We start from the raw sequence: 24,287 nt of genomic DNA on the forward strand, positions 1-24,287 counted from the left end.
ATAGTTTGAGCTGTTCCACAACTGGCTGGAGCACTAATGTTCTCTCTGATCCATCATCGAGAACGGCATGAGTTTCCAAAGTTCTTCGACCATTGTGTAGCAGGACATTAACCACTTTCAGCATGACCTTAGGGGAACGGTTAGGTCGATCCAGAAAAATTCTGGTAGGTGGCAAACTAACCATGAGAACAGCTCTAGAAGTGTCCTGAACGGAATCATGTAGAACGGTAAGATGTAACTCTTTGCAGACACTGCATGGGCACTTAAGGTTGCAGACCGCCATGTCATGAGTTCGACCACACCTCCAGCAGCGCTTTCCCTCTCTAATCCAAGTGGTAACTTGAGCTGTAGTTAGTTTCTTAAACTGTTCACATGCATTCAGGTAATGGTCTCGGCTATCACAATGAGGACAATATGGCCTCAGCTTTGTCTTTGTGCTAGATCTCTGTGCTGCAGTATCGGGACTTTTTATGCTTCTCTCGCTGGTCAACAGGACAGGTTTGAATCGCTCCTTTGGAAGGGAATATGTTGTGTGTTTACCTTGAGACTTTGCTAGGTCACTCAGAAAAAACAGCTACAGCTCGGATGGAAATTCGCTTCGCCTGGGACTTAATCTCTAACCAGATGGCCAGATTGGTAATTGTATGGGTTCTGTCTGTGCCTGTCTGGAGGATACCCCGGCTTAAACAGTATTCAACGAAGCTGTCACAATAGGCAGGTGGTAACTTGATGAGTAGTCGATCCACATGAGAGCCACACATAAGCTCGTACCCATTTTGACCTTCAAGGGTCCTCAACATGCTTACTAATGACTGGACTGATAATGCAAAGCTGTCAAAAGCATTAGCATCACCCAGTCTAAGTGGTGGGCTATTTATGATGGCACCCAGCTCTGATTGTACGAGTTGTCTTGGCTGTCCGTACTTGTCCTGAAGTGCTTGTAGTACAGCTGAGTATGGATGCGAATGATACATATAAGCTTTCGCTAACTGCTGTGCGCTGGGTAGCTTCAAATGACTTAACAGTACATGATATTTATACTGCTCACTAAGATAGCTGTGATTACTTAGCAAATTATCCAGGGCCAGTTTTAACAAGGCAAAGTCACTTTCATTACCACTCTCAAATACTGGTAGCTTGGGTTGTGGTATGACATAAGCTGAGGCAAACAGTAGCTCTGTACCAGGGTGTGGGGAAGAGTTTGGCTACTTCCAGCTCAGTCTCTGCCTGTTGCAGCTTTTGCTGTCTCTCTAGATGCTTGGACAAAGCTTCCTTAGCTGCAAGAGCCTCCTCCTGCATATGCTGAGCTTCCTTTGCTTATGTCTGCAGGCGCTGATATTCCATGTCAGCTAGTGAGTCTTCCTGTACCTGCTGCTGTAGACTATCATACTGTCTCTGCTTAATCTTCTCCTCCAAAACAGCTGTCTGGACACTAGAGAGTTCTGGTGGGAGATAAACACCAGTAGAGGTAACAGAACGTCTACTCGTCCTGGAATGAGGGCTGATACCACTGTCAGATGTTTTCCTCGAGCTGCTTCTAGAATGACTGGGATAGGGTGTGGAAGCTTTTGGAGGAGGGTCCTGCATAGGATGGTAATCAACTTCATAATCATCCAGGTGAGGTGGCAGATTTGTCCTGCGGCGGGGTCTGTCTATTCTCTCAGTGTCACTTCCTGTTTGGTCCAAACTGGGTTTATATTGCTCTCAATCCGGCTCGAAGGACCATAATAATGTAGTAAACCTTACTACATGTAAATTATCCACTGGTTGAGGTGGCCAAGTATGGACCAGATTCCGGTCAGAGAATCAGGAGCGCAGGAGAAGTGTTGACGTTTGAAATCTTTATTTTCTCCAACATAATCATCAGATTGCTCAATTATGGGTAATGCTAGTGAGTAATGAATAAGAATAAGATGTAATGGTTTGTATAAGATGAACACATTACAGAAAACAACATCAGCAGGAGCTAGCAATGATGGGCTGCATCTGAAACCGCATACTTCCATACTATATAGTACGCTAAAATCAGTATGCAAGCCAAGTAGTATGTCCGAATTCATAGAATTCAAAAATCAGTATGCGAGAAGTACCTGGATGACTTACTACTTCCTGCGAGATTCTAGAGTGCGCATCCCATGCATGCTGTGCTATCCCATGATGCCCCGCGAGCGAATTCATGAATGGGAGTAAAGCGACGCAATTGACGCAGGTAGGTCACGTGACCATGACAAAATGGCGGATGTAGTACGTCCGAATTCCGTTCATACTTTTCACGTTCATACTGTATAGAAAATACTTTTCTAACGGCCGAGTAGTACGTTTAAATTCAAATGCAGTACCTACTGAGCAGTAGGCGGTTTCAGACGCAGCCACGGAGAACATAACAGCAGGTCCCATTAACTAATCGTCCCCCCTAGAAAAATGCAACAAACTTTAGTTCCTAGTCCATCAAGCAGGCTTTCTAACATTTCAAATGTAAATGAAGGAAAGGAGGGGAGCTGGCTTTCCCGCATTCCCACCTGGTGAGGTGTGGAGCCTATTGTCTCTGTTTCCAGTATATGAAAGTATTTGTGGTATCTCAAATCTTACAGTCATTTGTAATTATTCAAATTTAATTTACAAGAATTGTGATATTCCATAACTGGAAAAGCTATTTCTGTCAGGATCCAGCCCTTACAGCCCTGTCACTCCTGCCTGTGTTTAATGTCTCTTTGTTTGTTTTGTGTATTAGCACATGGTTGTCTCTTTTGTTGTGTTGCTTGTGTCACTTCCCTCCTGAGTCATCGCTAGTTGTGGATCCCCTTCCCTTGATGATCAATCTGTTTGCCACCCATGTTGCTAACCAGAGGTTCGGTTAGCCACCTTTTGACTGCTTGGCCTGAAATTTGGAATTCCCCTTTCCTGACCAGCCTGTGTTACCCTCTTAAGACACTTCCCTCTGTATCATCCTGAAGTCCTGAGTCTCCTCCCCTCACCAGCCTGTTCTGAAATCGTCCTGCACTATTGACTGTCCTCTTGCATAGTCTTGTTTACCTCCTGAAAATAAACCTTGTGTTCTCTTGTCAATTTTGCATTTGGGTTCTCCTTGCCACCCGTGACAGTACGAACCGGCCAAACAAGAACCCAGCAGAATGAGCATCACTATTGTCCGTCCCACCACTAAGGAAGGGAGATTGGCCCTCAAGCGGGGACTGGCTCAGCTTCGCCAGCAGGGTCTGGAACCTCGGGCATTTGTCCAATTTTTCTGGACCATGGCTAGGGGCCTTGACTATGATGACTGTGCTCTCAAGAAGGCCTTTAACCGCTCCCTAGATGACCCTTTGCCAGAGTGGGAGATGGAGCAATTACAAATTCTAAATTTCTGGGACTTCTCTGATTATGTTCATTATCGTAAGGACTGGCAGATCCTAAATCCTCCTGATGATGTTAGCAGTGACCACCCTACCATCCCTCCCTCCTCAAATCAAGACCACCATCATCTTCCGGCTCCGACTGTAAAACAGAGAATCAAGATGCAGGTTACCCAAGTTGCTGCCTGCCCCAGGGTGTCCTCTGCACGGATTCCTATTGTTGAGTCAACTGAATCCACCACAATTGGCTCTGGGGAAACCAAGTCCCTTGAACTCAATTTAACTTCCGGAGAAGTTTCTCAGTCAACGTCTGATTTCATGTCTGTTAAGTCTGACCCATTTACATTGCAGTCAGTCATGTCCAGTGTTAATAGCTCTTTGTTTGTGCCTGCCCAAGCAACCCAAGATGTGAAAGACCCGTCAACCTCCCGCCCTGGGAGGCGTACGGGTAGGAGAGCTCGTGCCAGGGAGGCCAGAGCCCTTCGCTTGAAGACAGTGTCGGCTCCAGCCCCAGAGCGCCCGCCAGTGCCGGCTCCAGCCCCAGAGCGCCCGCCAGTGCCGGCTCCAGCCCCAGAGCGCCCGCCAGTGTCTGCTCCAGCCCCAGAGCGCAGCTCAGTGGCAGTCCCATTCCAACCCGTTGCCTTACCGGCACCACCCAGATGCCTAGACCTGCCGGCCCCAGCCCGGCTGCCGGACCAGCCGGCTCCCCACGGGCCTCCGGACCAGCCGGCTCCCCACGGGCCTCCTGACCAGCCGGCTCCCCACGGGTCTCCTGACCAGCCGGCTCCAGCCCTGCCGGCTCCCCTCAGGCCTCCTGTCCAGCCGGCTCCAGCCCTGCCGGCTCCCCTCAGGCCTCCTGTCCAGCCGGCTCCAGCCCTGTCGGCTCCCCTCAGGCCTCAAGTCCAGATGGCTCCAGCCCAGCCGGCTCCCCACAGGCCTCCACCCTTACCGGCTCCTCACAGGCCTCAAGTTCATTTGCACTCTTCCATTCCTGTCCCACTCAAGACCCCTGTCCTGCCTATTCCTGTGGATCCTCTCTGTATTGTTCCTCCGGCTCCACCCTGGTCCTCAACCTGGACTAAAGATCCTTCAAAGTTAGCTCCTAACTCAGTTTATGTAGCCGTGAAGGATATAAATGGTTTAGCTCCTACGCGGATTCCTGCAACCCTGGAGGGGATCATGGACCCATACCCTTTTCCAGCTTCATCAGCACTGGGGTGCTCCTCAGATTCTGCCACTCAGCCTTTACACGTGGCTTCAGATGAGATCTCGGATTCAACCCATGTAACTGTCCCCGCAACTCCAGAAACCCCTACAGAATTGACCTCTAATCCAGTATCTGCAGCTCTGAAGGGCAAACCCAAATTTAACCCAGAGCCTAGGCCCCGTCCCAAGGTTTTCCACACTAAGAGACTGAATGTATCTAAAGGATCCTCGACTTTTCCTATCCCCCCCATCCCCCCCTCTGTGTTGACAAGCTCTAGTGGTTTCCAAAGATCTGCACCTCCCTGGTCGCCCCAAAACAACTTCCCAGGACTGTTTTCTCCCCGTCCAGTTTTTCCAGTCTACCCAGGTCTTGCTCCCCACTCTCCCTCCCAGTTGTTACCCCCTGTGTTTCCAGCTCTCTCCAGTCCTTCAAGCTTTCTTTCCCACCCCCTTTCCCAGTTGTTGTTACATCCCTTGCCTCTGCCTAGATTGGACGCCTGGAGGCGTCGGTTCGGGGGAGGGTACTGTCAGGATCCAGCCCTTACAGCCCTGTCACTCCTGTCTGTGTTTAATGTCTCTTTGTTTGTTTTGTGTATTAGCACATGGTTGTCTCTTTTGTTGTGTTGCTTGTGTCACTTCCCTCCTGAGTCATCGCTGGTTGTGGATCCCCTTCCCTTGATGATCAATCTGTTTGCCACCCATGTTGCTAACCAGAGGTTCGGTTAGCCACCTTTTGACTGCTTGGCCTGAAATTTGGAATTCCCCTTTCCTGACCAGCCTGTGTTACCCTCTTAAGACACTTCCCTCTGTATCATCCTGAAGTCCTGAGTCTCCTCCCCTCACCAGCCTGTTCTGAAATCGTCCTGCACTATTGACTGTCCTCTTGCATAGTCTTGTTTACCGCCTGAAAATAAACCTTGTGTTCTCTTGTCAATTTTGCATTTGGGTTCTCCTTGCCACCCGTGACAATTTCAACCATCCATAATTTGCATGACCTTGTGTTAAATATGGCTAAAGTATAACTATGAACACATACACACATGAAAAAGTAATCCCTGCTGAAAAAAAAATGGCATGCACAAAAATATCTGAAGAACCATGTGTGTGTGCATACATGCGTAAAACAAAGAAGAAAACAGTAATTATAAGCAGATAAAAAGTAAATGGAGCAGCAGCAGTGTAAAGTATTTAATTGTTATGTTCCTGTAATGTGAATATGAGTTTTGCATCATAGCTTACAGTTTTTCGTTATGAAAAATGTTTAGTGTATAATCGCCTCAAGAGAAACGTGTTTAAAAGTGAAAGTTACATGTAGTTACACACAAAAACCCCATTAATTCAGACTGAATGATTGATTCATGCATATGACATGGTGACATTGAGGATTATTATCAGTTAAGCGTTTTATGATTAGGGGAAGAGACTTGTAACTTGACACATCTCTCGAAAGATAGATGTGCAGTTCAGAAAATGTTTTTAACTGCAAATAGAGAAATATTATAATTTTTATATAACTAAGTAGGGCGACATAGTGGCTCAGTGGTTAACACTGTCACCTCACAGCAAGAAGGTTGATGGTTCAAGTCCCGGCTGGCCAGTTGGCATTTCTATGTGGAGTTTGCATGTTCTCCCAGTGTTTTCATGGGTTTTCTCCAGGTGCTACTGTTTGCTCTTACAGTCCAAAGACATGCACTATAGGTGAATTGAATAAACTAAATTGTCCGTAGTGTATGTGTGTGAATGAGTGTGTATGGGTGTTTCCCAGTACTGGGTTGTGGCTGGAAGGGCATCCGCTGTGTAAAACATATGCTGAATAAGTTGGCGATTTATTCTTATAAAAAAAAGGGAATGAGTTAAAGGAAAATAAATGAATGAATATTACAAAAGCAAACACTTTTGATTCCGCTAAACTCCATGATCTCAGAGAAGTTGTTTTCACAACCATTTTTTCAATGTAAGAACATTTTTAAAAACTATTTGATTAAAAATATGATATCCTATACAATAAAATTTACTTTAGATTTAATTAAACTGTAATTTCCAAAAGCAGAATTTCACCATGACAATATAATTTGTAATTAATTTTTTTTTTCACTTTTTTACAGCTCTTCACTTTTGCGTTTGGTATGGATGTCTATATTACATTCTTATTCTTTATTGTGACTCTACCAACATGCAAGTACTGTTTGCCATGTTATGTTGGTATAAATGTTACCTTGGTTTAGCTGTCATGTTGATACAAATTTACATGATAAAATCTGCAATAAAATATGCTGGAGTCAAAAAATGTTTCTCCCTTTAGGGAACTCTTATGTTCATCAAGGACTGAATTTATTTTATTAAAGATATTATTTTGTGTTATATTTTTCAAAAATTCTAATTATTAAAGATATTTTTTTTAATGTAATTTATCAATGACAGCTGAATTTGCATCATCATTGCTTCAAGTTTCTGTCACATGATTTTTAATTGATCATTCTATGATGATTTACTGAAAATTATTATTTTATGTTAAAATGATCTGCTGTTTAATTTGTGTAATGAAATTATACATTTTTGGAAAAGTTCAGAATACTTGCTTTTTTCTTTAATAGAAATAATTTTGATCAATTTTACTGTCTCTTTGGATAAATTCTTTCTGAAAGTATTTTAAATAAAGATTTAATGCTCACATGCTAACATGTCAGTTTATTTGTTTGTTTATTACCTTTCTTTTCCTTTTTTTAAACTGATCCAAAACTAAAAATGTTACTAAAGTCACATTTTAATATGTCTCCACTTGACAAAACAAGTGTGTAAAACCTTCAAGATCATCTTTATCTTGGGTTTTTATTAATGTCATTTTTTTAAAGAATCTAAAGCAAAATAAAGTGACTACTACATTAATTGTCTATTTGACACATTTCAAGAGTTTACACTTATATACTGCTTGATAATAATAGGAGGTTTGGCATGCTGTTCCAGGAGAGAACCCTGAGCTCACTTGGTCAATGACCTCGTAAGGGTGTATGAGATCAGGTATAGTTTTCGAGAGCTCCCCCTGGTAAAGGAGGAAAAGGAGAAGATGGGGTCGATTGGTGGACTTTTACAAAAACAAAGATAAGGAAGTAATACTAGATGGGTTATTTATAGTGAGTTTGGATTAATCCTATTGGTTTACTAATGTTTATAGATGGGAGTACAGCCACAATCAATCATATCACATGCTCCTCTTGAAATGAATTTTCTGAAGCTTCACTTAATTAATATGATTTGAATTCTCAGTTACATTCTTAAAATAAAAAATAAGGTTCTTAAGTTTTATGAATGTTGCCCTGAAGAACTTTTTACTGCATAAAATCCTTACCCTTCACAAAAAGTTCTTTATACAGCAAAAAAGGGTATTTAAAATATTTTGGAACGCAATTTTTTTAAGGCATCAAAAAAGTCCTGTATGTGTTCTATGGTTTAACTTTGGATCAAACCTGTTTGCCAAGCACATGCCAAAGATGCTCAACTGGATTGAGACCTGGAATTTAGAGGCTGGTGCAACACTCTTCATCATGTTCTTCAAACCATTGCTGAACAATGTGCGCCAGCTGGCAGCCTCCATTATCATGTATTACTGGTCTGGAGCAGTGCTCAGATCAAACACATACCCAAACCTAGGGTTTCTATAGCCTAAAAAGTGCATCCTGGTGCCATGAGTTCATTTCCTTCACCACAACTACTCTAGCATATGTTTTATGCAGCAGCTTCCCTTCCAGCCACAACCCAGGGTCATGCTGGGAAACACCCATACACTCACAAACTCATACAGCTACTGCATATCTTTTGACTGTAAAGAAAACCGGAGAACCCGGAGGAAACCCATGCTAACATGGGGAATACATGCAAATTCAACACAGAAATGGTATCTGACCCATGCAGGATTCGAACCAGTGATGTTTTTGCTGTGAGGCGACAGTGTTAACCACTAAGAAAAAAAATCTCTGTGATTTCAACAGTAAAAAACTGAAAAAAAAAAAAAAATATATATATATATAATAATAATAATAAATGCTACAGCGGTAATCTTTAACCTGTTAACACAGTGTCCTTAATGTCCGCAAAAACACTTTCCCACATTTTCCTGCATTGCACTTTTTATGCTTTTTGCTGACGTTACTGTGGTTCTTTTTAGTTATTTTTTTTTACCCATAAGTTATGTACATTAAAGCTTTATGTTACATGTTGATAAATAATATTTATTCCATTATTTTTATTTCAAGTTTGTTACCATGATTGTGTTTAGTAGTCGTGTAAATGATACTGAGCGCCTTCTATATGTTGCCATATATGTTATTTACAGATTGTTTTAAAAAGTGTATTTAAATACATTTAAATAATTGTTTTTACCATTAACATCATGGCTAATCATACTATGTATAGCTTTTTAAAATTGTATGCCAATTGTACAGTGTATGCCTTTGATTTGTTTGTCATGTTCGACACTACTGAAGTTCTCCCTAAACAGCATAAAAGCAACTAGGTTAGACCTTACTTTGCAGTAAGAGATCATTTACTTCCCAAATGGTATGCTGTACTTAAAATAGTCCCCAGTTCCTAAAGTGTGATCCACCAACCGTACCTTTTAGGAATTATACAAATGATCATCTTTTGCAAAATCCCTTTATGGTACACTAGTTTGTCTGCAGCAGTGTAGCGAAGATCAGTGCACTGTAACTGCATTTCAGACACTCACTTATCTGAAAACATTGTAAATGTGCAGAGGCATCTGGGTAAAATATTCTCCACCAATTGGCCCCAAGAGAGCTCAGACAAGGCCTCAAAAGTGATAGTGTAAACGAGACTGGCCATGGTACACATAACATGCCCAATTTAGGCCCAAAAGTGGAAATGCGGCCAATGAGCTGGTTTGTAGTTTGTCCTTCCTCAGGACACATTTGGTAAATTCTCACCACTGTTGGCTGGCACTGAACCACAAGCCTTGGTCTTTCAGAGATATACTGACCCAGTCACCTTCCCATAAGAGTCGGGTCCTCATCAAAGTCCCTCAAACATTCCCCTGCATCCAACATATGCAGCATAAAAGAAAACTGATTGTTTCTTTGAAGGTCCTATTTATTGCATCAGTTCAATAAGTTGAATTGCTCTCTAATATCTACATAATAGACAAGTAAGCATAGCTTGAGGCATGCATATTAATGATCTTGTTGGCAACATTTTAGTCAGAGTTTTTTTTTCTAATAACGTGGCTATTTGTCAGGTACAGATGACGAAGAAGTGACCTAAAATGCTTGCAAATGATGAGTCATGCAACAGTCTGTTTTGTTTTCTGATTGGCCTTTTGGTAACCAGGTTGATCTGGGAAGACTCAACAAATGGTAATTATAAACGTTTACAAAGCAATGTAATATTTTTGAAAGTTACAATCGCAATATATATCCATGGCTAATATCCGATTTCCAGAAAGTGATAATTTTTTATAAATTGTTAAAATTTTGGTGTCTGTGATGCAGCAAGTATGAAGACTGATGTGTGCACCATGATTTCATATAAAATTCACTTTAATGTGTGATATGAATAAAGAGTGGTCATAAACGAATATTTTCTCAATTCAAATGAGTAGCGGCTTGGACCCGGAAACAGTATTTCATACGTCACGACTTAACAAGCGGATTTACATGAGAACAAGGAAACAATGGTGTCTGAGGGTCACGGTATAGCTATTTCCATATACCAACACTAATTATTCATTCATTTATTTTCTTTTCGGCTTAGTTCCTTTATTAATCCGGGGTGGCCACTGCGGAATGAAACGCCAGCTTATTCAGCACGATTTTTTATGCAGCGGATGCCCTTCCAGCTGCAGCCCACCTCTGGGAAACATCCACACACACTCATTTACATTCATACACTACAGACAATTTAGCCTACCCAATTCACCTGTACCACATGTTTTTGGACTGTGGGGGAAACCATATCACCCGCAGGAAACCCATGCAAACACAGGGAGAACATGCAAGCTCCACACAGAAACGGCAAACTGACCAGTGACCTTCTTGCTTTGAGGCGACAGCACTACCTACTGCGCCACTGCGTCGTGAAATTTCTACCAATTTTTCCAATTTTAAGGGTCATCCCATGCTGTTATCTTAACTCTAACATTAAAATATCCCCTTTAGCACATCTATCTTTTATGAAAAACTTGCTGTAGTTTAAGAACTTGATTGAGTGTACAATACCCAGCAGTTCATATTATCCAGTGATAATATTTAATGTTGTACATCCCCTAACAATGTTTGTTTTTAATAATTTTTTTTATCTTTGTGATGTTTATAAAATAAATGTTCTTTCTTCTTACCTGGAAGGTGTTGTTTTAAGATTCCTGCTATGCTCAAGCAAAAAACCTTGAGTCCTGCTTGCTGTTTGACGGTCCCCACACAAACACATATGACTACAATTGCGATAAGATTACAAGAACCTTCACGTGTTTGGGTGAGTAAAAATAAAACCCATGATTCCATCACATATCAGTGACTCTAAGAGACATCCTTTTTTTAAAATTGAAAAAGATGAATGGTCACATAGATAACAACACTGGAAGAAAATAAAATGCCACATTATAAGCAATATCACAAAAGAGAGAGTGCTGTAATCTAAATATTAACCAAAGCTTCGGACACAATAAATAACCAGACAATACTATGTTGGTTGTTTGGGCTTGGTTGGTTGGTTGTGAATGTACTGTAGCTGAACAAAGTAGTTGAGTGAATTATTCAGTCACTTACTTAACACACAGAAGTTCTCTTAATGCATCACCCTTTGTTAATGTGCATTTTAAAGTATTGCATGAGAAACAAGTGATGGAAATGGTGATTTTGAATAAAATATCCCTTAATTCGCAGCTGGGTTAATGTAAATAATGGGAGGTGGAAATGCTTTTGCTGAATAAACTCTGACATAATGAATACTATTCAACTGTCTCTGATATGCTTGCCTTTGATAACTGTTGGTTACTAGGTTACCAATATTACAGTCAGACACTGTAACAACACACCATCGTCATTTAACATTCTATCCCGATATCATCCCGTTAATATATTTTCCCATATTTCTCCCGTAATTCATCCTTTCTATGAAAAGTGTCAGTAAAATCAACACAGAGTTGATCCGCTGAAGCCCTAGGGAGCAGCTTTGCTTTCTAAATGTAAATAGTTGGTGTTCTCGGTGACTTCTCTACACGCAATTTGAACAGGAGTGAAAGTGGACACTTTGTAATTCGGGTGTGTGTTTAAACAGACAATTGCACATAATAACATGTAAACGTCCATCTTGGTGTGTTTTATTTAAAACAAAATCAATTGTTCCTTGAATGAGCATAAAGACGGGAATGGAATTGAAAGTTTCTCATTGTAATCTCTTATTTTTATGTCCCAATGTTGACAGAAACAGTACTATAACAACTTGATAAAAATGGGTGTTAGAAACTACCATGGACTGAGTTCCGGGCGGCGGCAATATTATATTAAAATTGACAACCAGGGACACAGTCCAATACGTAGTGGATGTGGGCGAGAGCAGATTTTGTTGTAGATACAAATTATTTATTTTAATTGTTAAATTACACATTAAATTGTGTTATTAATGTCTACACTTTCCCACTTCCCTTCCACTTTACCTTAGTGAGTGTTACATTGTCCACTACGTAATGTACCTGGTCTAGTAGATCATCGTGTTACAGACTGCAGCAAGGACAGAGAAATAACAAAACATCTCTGTCGAGAGATGATTCTAAAATATAGGAGACTCCAGAGAAAAACGGGAGTGTTGGTAAGTATGGTGTTATATCCTGTTTGGATTGTACTGCTGGCTGGTTAGTGAAAGAATCAGCTAATTCAGTGGCTCATTTGTAAAGATACCACACCTACTGCTGAAACATATAACTACAGAAAGATTTAGTTAAAATCATCAACACTAATACAAAGTCAACAGACAAGCAAACAATCAAACTGATTATAACAATAAAAAAAGTCTCAGAAATAACTGTTATAAAATTTCACATTAATAAATGGATCTTGGTCTCGCAGAATAACGCCGACAGCTTTTAGGGGGCTTTAATTCTTTATTATAAAATCTTCAAATACATTTTTGTAACTACACTTTAAAGCAAGACAGGCTCATTCTAAAAACCTACATTTCTGGAGATCGCAGATTAAGTAGCAGAAGTATGTATGGCTGTTTTTTGTCTTTAAAACGAATGCTACGGGGCAGTATGATGGTGTTCCCTTTTCGCACTTACCAGCTGACCGCTTACCTCCATGTGGACAGTTTTCCGCTGTTACCATTTTGTCCAGTTAGCTCACCATGTACATCGGCAGACTTGAGACACAGAGAGGAGTTGACCACAACTAAGGGTTCAAGTCTGGTGAATAATGGTTCCAGAAATTGGATAAGACAAGAAATCAAAAAATAAAATAAACAACAGGGTGAGAAAGTGGTAAAATTTTAAAGCATTGTAAAAATCAGGCAAGGGCTTTTCTTTTTCTGGATTGCTTTTTAAAACTGTCGGTTGAGTTTAGGGAAGTGGGTGGGCGGCTCAATCGGTGCTTTTGAAAACACTATTGGTTGGGTTTAGGAAAGGAGGAGTCGATCGGTCATTTAGTCAGTCGACAGCAGCCTCTGGTGGATTTAAGTGAGAACAGCAGGCGCAAACGACACTTGCAAGCAAAATTTGAGATCTCAAAAAGTGTACACAGCGGCCTCTGGTGGATTAGCAAAAACAAAAACTTTAAAAAACGCCGCTCTTCGCACGTATTTGGCGCTCTCCAGAAATGTATATATAGTGTAGCGGTACATTTTTAGAATGAGCCTGGGTTCCTTTTAAGATATGAAGTATACTGGAAGTTCACATTCAAAACAGTGAGTTAATTTCTTTTGGACAATGATTTTCTCTCTGTGTCTCTCTTTCAGCCAATAATGATGCCTGTGAAATGTTTATCTGCAAGTGTAACACGAGTGTTTGCAGTGCAGCATCCAGACATCAGCAGCTTCTTACTGCATTCACATTCACTCTCATAATCTCCCTGTTCACCCACAACCGTCAGTGAAATATGTATACAATGAACATTACTGTATTGGTCAAAAAACATTAGAAAATGTCCTGTGGTGACAGCTGTTTTGCATGTACTCTTGTAATGGACGCTTAGTAACTTTTTCAAGGCCTAATGACGTTTTTGCCTTTTTCGAGAAATTGAATTCTCATCCCAGCTGTGCAAATTGCCAACATATGCTGATGTTCCCAAAGAGTGAAACACGCACACACACACACACACACACGCACACACACACACACACACACACACACACACACACACACACACACACACACACACACACACACACACACACACATACACACACAAACAAGTGGACATAAACACTCAGCTTGTACTGTAAATAGCTCTACATCTAACACAATATATTAGGTGTCTTTAACTACGCACTTACATTTGAATTAATCGTTTGGTACAATACAATTATTGTTTACAAAGTTTAACAGTACTTATGTTTTAAAAATGTTCTGCATGTAATTACATCTGAAAATAGGTTTACAATTACACTCTTGATCCATGCCTGAAATATTAGCCTACCCTTGTGTGTGCATAAAATATTGCTGAGGTCAGAATTATTTGCCCCCCATATTTTTTCTCCAATTTCTGTTTAACAGAGAGAAGATTTTTTTCGACACATTTCTAAACATAATAGTTTTAATAAGTCATTTTCTAATAACTGATTTATTGTATCTTTGCCATGATGACAGTAAATAATTTTTAGTAGATATTTTTGTTGAGATTAGTATTCAGCTTCAGCTTCATGACATTTAAAGGCTTAACTAGGTTAGTTAGACAAGTTATGGTAATTAAGCAAATTACTGTATAACAATGGTTCTGTTGACAATGGAAATAAATATAGCTTAAGGGAGCTATAATATTGACCTTAATTTAAAATTAAAGTTTTAAATTAAAACTAAAAATTAGTTTTTATTAAAACTACTTTTATTCTATCTGAAATAAAACAAATTAGAAGAAAAAATATTATAGGAAACACTGTGTAAAATTCCTTGTTCTGTTAAACATTATTTGTGAAGTATTTGAAAAAGAAATAAAAAATTCACAGGAGGGCTAATAACTTTGACTTTCACTGTATATATCACATGTTCCTAATATACACAGAAATGGTTTATCAATTAGCCCCGCCCATAAGGTTGTAAAAATGATATAAATAATTGTCCGTTGACAGCTGTTCAGTTAGTCTTCACCATGAACACATTCCTGTCTCTCGTGGTTTTGAGCATCAGTTTGCCTACCTGTAAGTACATCAGATGAGTTTTACTGTACGGGAACATTTTGTTGAACATTTTCTGTAATATTTCAAGTCTTTACTTATTAGCAGTGTTGGGTAAGCTACTTAAAAATATACTCTACCGGTAAAAAGTTTGGGGCCTGTATGATTTTTAAATGTTATAAAATAAGCTTATCATGGTCACCAAAGCTGCATTTACTTCATCAAAAATACAGTACAAACTGTAAATAGTTACTGCACTATACAATAACTGTTCAAAAGTAGTTTAGAATTTAATTTAATAATTTATTCTTGGGATTCTAATGTTGAATTTTCAGCTTCATTACTTCAGTCTTCAGAGTCACACAATCCTTCAGAAATCACAGTAATAAAAATTATTATTATTATTATTATTATTATTATTATTTATAATAATAATAGTAATAAAAGCAGTAATGACTGGAGTAATAGTTTCATTTGAAACTACATACAATAAGAAAGCAGTTTAAATCTTAAAATTTTAATATTTAAGATTTTTTTTTCATTAAATAAATGCCGCCTTGATGAGCAGAATAATTTTCTAAAATTATTAAGTAAAACAGATCCATCAAAAAAAATGATACTTAAGTACTTTAATGACAAACATAACATTCTCTAGTTAGCTGACAGAATTACTCAGATGTTTAACATTATATTTATGACATTATGATAAACAAGCAATGACAGTATATGTAATACCACATATTGTCATTAACTAATTTCTTAATGTTTTCTAAGTATGTGCAATTGTCTGACAAATATGACATTCAGTTGAAAATAAAATTATGCTGCAACACATCTGAAAAGCAACCAAAAATTGCTCAATTGCTTTTCTTAAATTATGAACTAATTTCTGACTCAATTAATTTTTTCCTAAGCATATGCAATAACCCTGAAAAATTGTACCTTCTTTAGCTGAAAAGAAAATAATTATTATCATATATTATTGTTCATTATAATAGTATACAAACACAAGTCTCTGAATTAATTACAAATCTGTTGCATTTCTTAACAGATTAAGGCTAGTAACTAATTTTTTATTGTTTTAAAAGAAACAGTAATCCCAAGTGACTTCTAGTAACCTAGTGACCCTGTAAATATGCAAATCAACTGTTTATTAATATGTTCAACAATTGCACATTTTATTGTTTATTTATTAAAACTGTTTTGAATTGAAAGAATGCGAACCATCCTGAATTGAAAATTATGTGAGAGCTTAGCTGAAACTTGCCTAAAGTTTCTAGAATATCTAGAGAGCTTGATTAGCTGGTTTAGGAGTGTTTGATTAGGGTTGGTGCTAAACTCTCCAGGATCTCCAGGACCGAGTTTGGACTACCCTGGTCTACACAGTAAAAGGCAAATGGTTAATGTTGTTTAGTTCCTGGAGTTCACTGAATTATCTTTTATGATGCAATTTAAAATATAAATTAATTAATTAATCAATTAATAAAAAAACAAACAAACAAATAAAATTTTGTGACCACATGATAGAGTAAAAGATGATAATGTTTTAATATTTGGATGATGTATCTCTTTATACAACACCACAAGGCAGGCAACTGGCTAAAAGATCATTGTGTGAAATTTGGTAGACATTTTGTTGCAATGTCTATATTTTTGACTATTTAACTTTTTTATTTTGATATGATATCCACATATTCATCTGCCACCGACTGCAGTTCTTTTTTAAAATTACAGTGCCATGTGAAAATTAATACAGCAATTTGAATTGTGTAATGCGGTCATTTCTTAACCCTTCAACTGCCCCACCAAGAAAAAAAAATTGATTGCACTTCTTAACTCATATGTCGCTAGTTAACACACTCAATGCATTTTCTTAATGCACATCCCATAGTTTCTTAAACATCAACCTCTACAAAATTTGGTTGTCAGTTATGTTATAAGTACTGAAATGATAACATATGCTATGAAAAATCTGAAAATATGAAGTGTAAGTCTAATTTACTTAAAATATTATCAAAATAAAACATTTCTGAATACTAAATCATCTTTATTTTTTTAAGTTAAAATATTTCAGATTCTCATTTAAAATTTACAATAAAGCCAAAATCAAGTGTAGTAGTAGTGCATTAAAACAGTCGAAATATAGTCAGTCATTTGGCAGAGCAGGCAGTTAAAGGGTTAAAAACAATTATGATTAGAAATTTAAGAAAACATTTATTAAAAGTGTGGGTCCCACTTTATATTAAGTGTCCTTAACTACTTTTTACTTACATCAAAAAAATAAATACAATGTACTACCTGTGTTTATAATGTATTTGAGAACACTTGTGGTGCTTTTGAGTTGGGATAGAGGTTGGGTTATGGACAGGTTTGGTGGCATGGGTTGGTTTAAGGGAGGGTCAAGGTGTAAGGGATGGTCAACAGTGTTTTTACAAATGTAATTACAAAAGTTAACTACAGATGTAATTACATACATGTATTTAATCAAGCTTAAGTATACAGTAAATGCATGTATTTACACAATAAGTACATTGTAACAAACTATTAATTCCTATGTAAGTGCATATTAGTTAAGGCCACTTAATATAAAGTGGGACCAAAGTGTGTGTCGAACCTGAAATTTGGCACTCGCTGTACATGCAAGCAAAGCAAAAACAAACCATGGGTCTATGTTGACAACTTTTTGATAACAAAAGCAACTTTCTGATAGCAAAAAAATTGTTTTTGTCAGACATTGCTTTCAAACTATCAGAATAACATTTTCACTGCGGTGAAAATACTTTGTGACAGTAAGATGCACACATTCGAGCGCGGTGAAGAAATTTAAACACAATATCCTCTTTTTGGGGCAGTGACTTCATAAATAGGTATAATTCTAATATCCTAATTGAATCTTTTAATGTAGCCTATATATGGCCTATCAAAAATTGTATTCAGTACAGTCTTACAAAAGTGTTCAGCATGACGGCTATGGCCATTCTAGGAGTCACAGAATTGTAGTAGTTGAAGTTTTAATTATCTCATTAAACTCAATTCTGTGTTATTTTTAACACTGCTGGTGGTTCCCATATAAATACAGAGCAAGATTTAAATGTGAGATGACTGCACCCTTACGACTTCTAAAGTATTGGGATAGCTTGATAGCTTATATTTTAGAAAATATGGAAATTTAATTTATTGTATTTTATTTTTGCTGTTGTTACAATGCAATTTCATGACAATTCGTAACTTTTTGATTTAGTGGCTAATTCATATGAATTCTTATGATATAATTTTTTGCACAATTTAGTACGATTTGCCTATCACACAATGATGGTTGGGTTTAGGGACAGGGTTGGGTGTCATGCCTCCTTTTTAAATCGTACATTTTCATACGACTGAACAAAATGTAAAATACTTTTTTTTTCTCATGAGATTAGGCTGGTTGTTAGTTTGAAAAGCCAGTTATTTACTAAATATTAAGATTATTTTAAGATTAAGATTTTTGCAGCATTGTATCACATAAAGCAATAATCAATGTCACTGTTCAACAGTGTTGGCGACTCTAGACTATCGTGCACTGTGGCAGTTCAGGGCCATGATCCTCTGTACCATCCCTGACAGCTGGCCCGCACTGGATTACGCAGACTACGGGTGCTACTGCGGCAAGGGAGGCTCGGGCACCCCGGTGGATGAACTGGACAGGTCAGATTTCAACATCAGCCATTTCAATCAGTTTGTTCAATCACAGTTTATTAGACAGTTTAATATAGCATGCAGAATACTCCATAAATTGTATAGATTACAGATAAGTCTCTTTTTTTTAATTACCTTATGTTAAAAAAGGATCCAAATCCCTTCCATTTTGAGGCCCACTGCAATTTAACGTAAGAGCATGGTTTCTCCGCCCGCCGAATTAATTGACAGCAATGTATGAACATGTCTCCATAGTAACTCATTTATTCATATCAACATGACAGGATGTGAGCAAAGTTACTGGAATTAAAAGATCTGTTGAGCTCACTGTGATCATCAATCATCATCAAATGTGATCAAGAATGAGTTTTACAAGTGTAAAACATTTTTAAAACAATGCTTGTTTATAATGAATTATTGCAATTTTACTGTCTTTATCACCAGAGCCACTTGTCTGTGTGATTACAAAGGAAGCGTGGAATCGTATTAAATCAGGTTTATTTTGTAACATAATGGAAATCCATACAGCTCTTGATGGTAATGTGTATCTTGTCACATTTGTTGTGCAAAAAGTCATGCTGTGTGTGTGTGTGTGTGTGTGTGTGTGTGTGTGTGTGTGTGTGTGTGTGTGTGTGTGTGTGTGTGTGTGTGTGTGTGTGTGTGTGTGTGTGTGTGTGTGTGTCTGCTGTGTGTGTGTGTGTGTCTGCTTTGCATGTATGTGAACTTTGTAACGACATTGTGTGTGACTCATCGTTGCAGAACACACTCTGACAGGCACATGGGAATGGGGCAGGGAGAACTAGCATTAAATATACAGGCCACAAAAACAGATACAGAGTGTTTGGGGCAGAAAATTCCAATATTCTGAAAGCTAAGATAAAAAAAATATGATGGGTTATATTGAGCTGAAACTTTACAAACACATTCTGGAGACAAATATTTTTTTTTAAACTTAAATCTTGAAAAAGGGGTAAAATAGGTCAACTTTAATGTATTGCATCCAAGCAATTTTAAACATTAAGCTCGGAAAGTTTTGACTATTCTGTTTTTGCACATATGAGTTTGTCTAAGTAATAATAATTAGATAATAAAAATTTTGCCTTTAAATAAATTTAATGTTTCTTACTTAGCATACTTTTTTGCATGCTGTGATATTATTTACCACCGCTAAGAGGTTTCTTGATATAAATTTTTGTGTTATTGAATCCTAAACCTTTGTTGCACCAGCGGTGTTGATTTCAGTCATGTAAATGATAAAGATATCTCTTAATGTTCAACAGAAAAGTGAATTCATTGTTTTTCTCCTAATTCTCTTGTGAGAAATGAACTGACCCTTTCATGTGTTGTCTGACTGGCTGTTTGCTGCCTTTGTCACACTTTTAGCTGCATCCAATCCAGTGCTTAGTTTGTAAATGAAAAATGTCTGGAACAAAATCAGCAAATAAAAGTTACTGTGACCGATGTCTGACACACAATTTCAGTTTTCCTGGAACATGGTACTGAAGTGGTCATAGCGAAAAAAAAACATTAAATTTCTGAACAGTCTTTAATTATTTTGTGCAATGTAACAATATGGGACAACCATGGATAAAAAACAAACAAACAAACATGTAGCTATAAACATAAATCATATGAAACAACATTACCATTCAGTTTATTAACACTACTGACATAAAAAATGACTCACTCAGTCTAATCTTGAAGAGCCCATGGTTACCTCTTCCGTCATGTTTTCTGGCTGACTAAAGATCGCTTTGCTTCTGTCTCCTGCTTTCCTTATTCAGGAGCGCAGTTTCTTCTTCTCTTGATCAGGCTAATAATCAGGTTTACTCATGGTTTTTAAAAAGTGGTATATGCATGACTGCTTCTGGCATTTTGAAAAGGCAAACACTATTTAGGTAGGCCACTATGGCATAGACCCTTGTCATATTTCTGGGTTTCTCAGTATAAGGCATCATGGTTGGGTAAACTTAGATCGCAGTGAATGTGAGAATACAACAAATCATTGTTTTACAATATTTGCTGAAATTATAGAAGGAAACACTCCTTGATGGTGTTATCAAGACTTTCAGAAAAAGGGAAAAAATGTGTGAGACTGATGATGGCAACCTGACGAGAGAAAAATGTCAAATTTACTCTCAGCCCCATAGACGCTGCATTGGAAACATCTCGCATAAGCGGTAATTAGTTTTTTGTAATTTGAAACAAAAATTATAAAATACATTCATAAATGCATATAAATATTACAAATATTAAAATAATAAAAACTTTCAAAGGATTTAAGATTATGATTACTGCTTAACATGTCATAAGTCTTGTGAAAAGGGTCCATTATTTATTACCGCTGCTCACTGCGTGCGAAACAACAATCACTAACCAATGAGAGTGATTGTAAACGTAAGAAAGCTGATTGGTCTAGAGTGACTTCCTTTATGTGTGTGTGCATGCACACAATCAACACATCTTTGCTCGCTGTTTTACACTCAGACTCAATCAAATTCTCTTTCTCTCTCTCTCTCTCTCTCTCTCTCTCTCTCTCTCTCTCTCTCTCTCTCTCTCTCTCACACACACACACACACACACACACACACACACACACACGTAGGAATTTACATGAAGGAGTTTACCATGGAAGTTATTGCTGGATCAATTGAAATAAATACCGGAATGCACAACATGAATATCTGACATTTCCCGGAACAGGATCCGGCTCAACTTAAGCACTGGTCTAATCCATAGTTAAACACAAAATCTGAGCTAAATCCACAGTTAACAGAGAAAATTTACATCAAGCATTGTTAAACAGTTTAACTGCACAGTTCCCCCAAAAATGTTACATTTATTCAAGATTTACTAATCCTCATGTGGCTTTAAACTTTTATAAGATTCTTTCCTCTTTTCAAACAAATACTATGGACGTCAATAGTAACTTTCTTCTAAATATCTATTGCAAAAATATAACAGCAGAAAAAAACTCATAAAGCTTTGGAACAAGTAAAAGGTGAGTAAATGATGTAAGAATTCTTTTACCTGAAACTTAATCCACAACCTACAGTTTGTTCAACTCAGTTTGTGCAGCAAGCCTGTTACATGAAAGCAAAACAAATCACAGAAACAGTGTAATGTTTACATGAGTTTTGTCTATCTATGTGCTTTTTTTTGAAGAGTGTGACCAACATGCTGCAAGCAGGTCTCATTTCCTCTGCAAGGAGATCCTATTTTTTATATTTAATTTCTGCTTATAGAAATGGACTTCTGTGTCCTTTTAAACCTTTCCATCACACTGGGGATAAAAAGATGCATGTGCTTTTCTGGCAGCACTTTAAAATCAAACCACACGACACAACCTTGAAGTACAAAAATAACGTGAGCATGCAGGGGCAAACAACCAGTGCTTTGATGATAAAATATACTGTGGTTTGGAGCCAAAAACCAAGGCAAGGGTGGATTAATCAAAGTTGAGTTTGAGTCAGCCGATCAGGCAAGCATGTAAGCACCCCTTTATTATTCTTAAAGGAACACTCCACTTTTTTTTTTTTTTGGAAATGAGACATTCTACCGGAAACGTACATTATCTGTCCCTGAAATAAAAACACAAATACAGTGAATAAAAAGTATTTAATCCCAGAAATGTCTAAAATGTAGAGATAGTTGATTTCTGTGAGTTGTTCTCAAAGAAATATGTCATTTACTTGGTTCTCAGATTTTTGTTACTTATTAAAAACACTTTACAAATGTACAAACCCTGTTCACTGTAAACCAACATGTCATTGTCCTCAGCCTCTTGAACCTACAGCTTTAATAGTTATGGTATGCTAAAAACTATTATTTGGGGGGAAAAACTTCAGAAATAGCAAGTTTAAGTTGTTATCATTCATATCAATTAATTTAAAATATATAAATTATAAATACTACAAATATAAAATACAAATAAACTTACAATTGTCCCCGGTTTCTGTCAGTTCTGTCACATTTGCAATCAATTTAACATAAAATGCATGCAATACACCTTTAAGGTTATGACTTGGCAGGGACATCATTTGATGGAGAAACTCACAATGATCAAGGATGCGTTTTATAGATTTAGGACATCAGGTGATCAAAATTCATTGTCTAGCCAGCGTCTAAGAAGAATGTTAAATAATGTCAAAATACATTAATATTTGGTTGATTTTAGGTTGTGTTGGAAAGTGACCAAAATCCAACGTCTGATAGATGTTATAGTGATAACGTCCACACAACATCAAGGTGTAATATGATTAGACATTGATATTTGGTTGATTTTAGGTTGGACATTGGACATTGACGTCGGTCAGACGTTAGGTTCTGACGTCAACCCGATTTTCACTTCCAAACAAAATCAAACATCCCTATGACGTTGGGTTACAATGTCAATGTTACGTCATGTTAATATCCTGTGCCTGCAGAGTTGTCACTCTAAACTATCTTACAGCAGATCACCAGAGTGGGGAAGTCCCAGAGTGAAATAAGAAAATATGATACACCGGTGTTTTGGAACATGGAAAAACGCTTTACGCTGTTTTCATCTGTTGTTACTATTTGCTTTGATTTTATTTATACTTCTCTCTTTTATTCCTGTTTATGTAAAGCACTTTGAATTGCCACTGTGTATGAAATGTGCTATATAAATAAACTTACCTTGCCTATTCATTAAATTTAGCTAATTTTACTGCAGTGGTTTTTTTCCAAGGTGCAGGAATGTGTTATTGATCAAAAAGTGAATGTAAAAAATGTTTATAACCATATTCCTGCTTCTTTATATCTGTAGATGCTGCCAGGTACACGATCAGTGCTATTCTGACTCGTGGCAACATGACGACTGTTGGGGAATCTTGGACAACCCCTACACTGAAATCTATTCATTTGCATGTGATAAACCAGCAAAGATAGTCTCCTGCAATGGTAAGGCACATTACTAAATGAAACAGACTGTGCTAAACAAGCAAACACTAACTATTATTTGATATGCGTCTGCATTGTGGCAACATGGCTGGAACGTTTTTCTTTTTCTTTCTGTTTCTTGCAGCTGACAAGAATCGCCCCTGTGAGATGTTCATCTGTGAATGTGACAGAATAGCAGCCCATTGCTTTGCACAAGCAGGTTACAACCCAGAGTATGAGCACTATCCTAGCAAAAACTGCAAATGAAGAAAGTGAGAATGCTTGAAAAGTGTTCTCAAAGTTGTATTAAACAGAGCAAATGGTCTATTTGTTCATTCCAGCTGGTTTTTAATTTAAAGCAGACAGATTAAAATTATTTATTATACACGTCTTTAAGTTTTGTATTTTATTTTTCACTATAAACATTTAAGTTAGGTACAGAACATTGAGTTCTCAGAGAATATAGCTTTATTATAAGACTGAATATTATTTTATTTCTCATTGGTAAACTGTTTTTTCTTGTTTTATGAAAATTATGTTTGAAATAGATTCGAATGGTTGTTAACACTTTAAAAAATGGTCAATTAGTTAATGTCAATTAATGTGTTTAATAACGTCAGAATTATATTTGTATTTATTTAGGTTTGTTAATGCTAATAAAATAATTTAGTTAACTGAGTTGGGTTGTTAACCCAGTGTTGGGTTGTAGCTGGAATGGCATCCGCTACTTAAAACATATGCTGGATAAGTTGGAGGTTCATTCTGCTGTGGTGACCCCTAATTAATAAAGGGGCTAAGCCAAAAATGAATGAATGAATGAATGTT

At 37.6% G+C, this 24,287-nt stretch overlaps 1 protein-coding gene across 1 annotated transcript; it reads left to right on the forward strand.

The window, feature by feature from the left end:
* Positions 1 to 14,846: 14,846 nt before the first annotated feature.
* On the forward strand, positions 14,847 to 23,853 carry pla2g1b (phospholipase A2, group IB (pancreas)). The gene is given in 4 exon segments (NM_001113623.1): positions 14,847 to 14,909; positions 18,419 to 18,569; positions 23,350 to 23,483; positions 23,608 to 23,853. Coding segments are annotated over 4 exon segments (456 nt in total). The 5' UTR covers positions 14,847 to 14,860; the 3' UTR covers positions 23,730 to 23,853.
* The last annotated feature ends 434 nt before the right edge of the window (positions 23,854 to 24,287 follow it).

The sequence above is a fragment of the Danio rerio genome, chromosome 8 (assembly GCF_052040795.2).
Source record: "Danio rerio strain M-AB ecotype USA chromosome 8, GRCz13ab, whole genome shotgun sequence".
Taxonomy (NCBI): domain Eukaryota; kingdom Metazoa; phylum Chordata; class Actinopteri; order Cypriniformes; family Danionidae; genus Danio; species Danio rerio.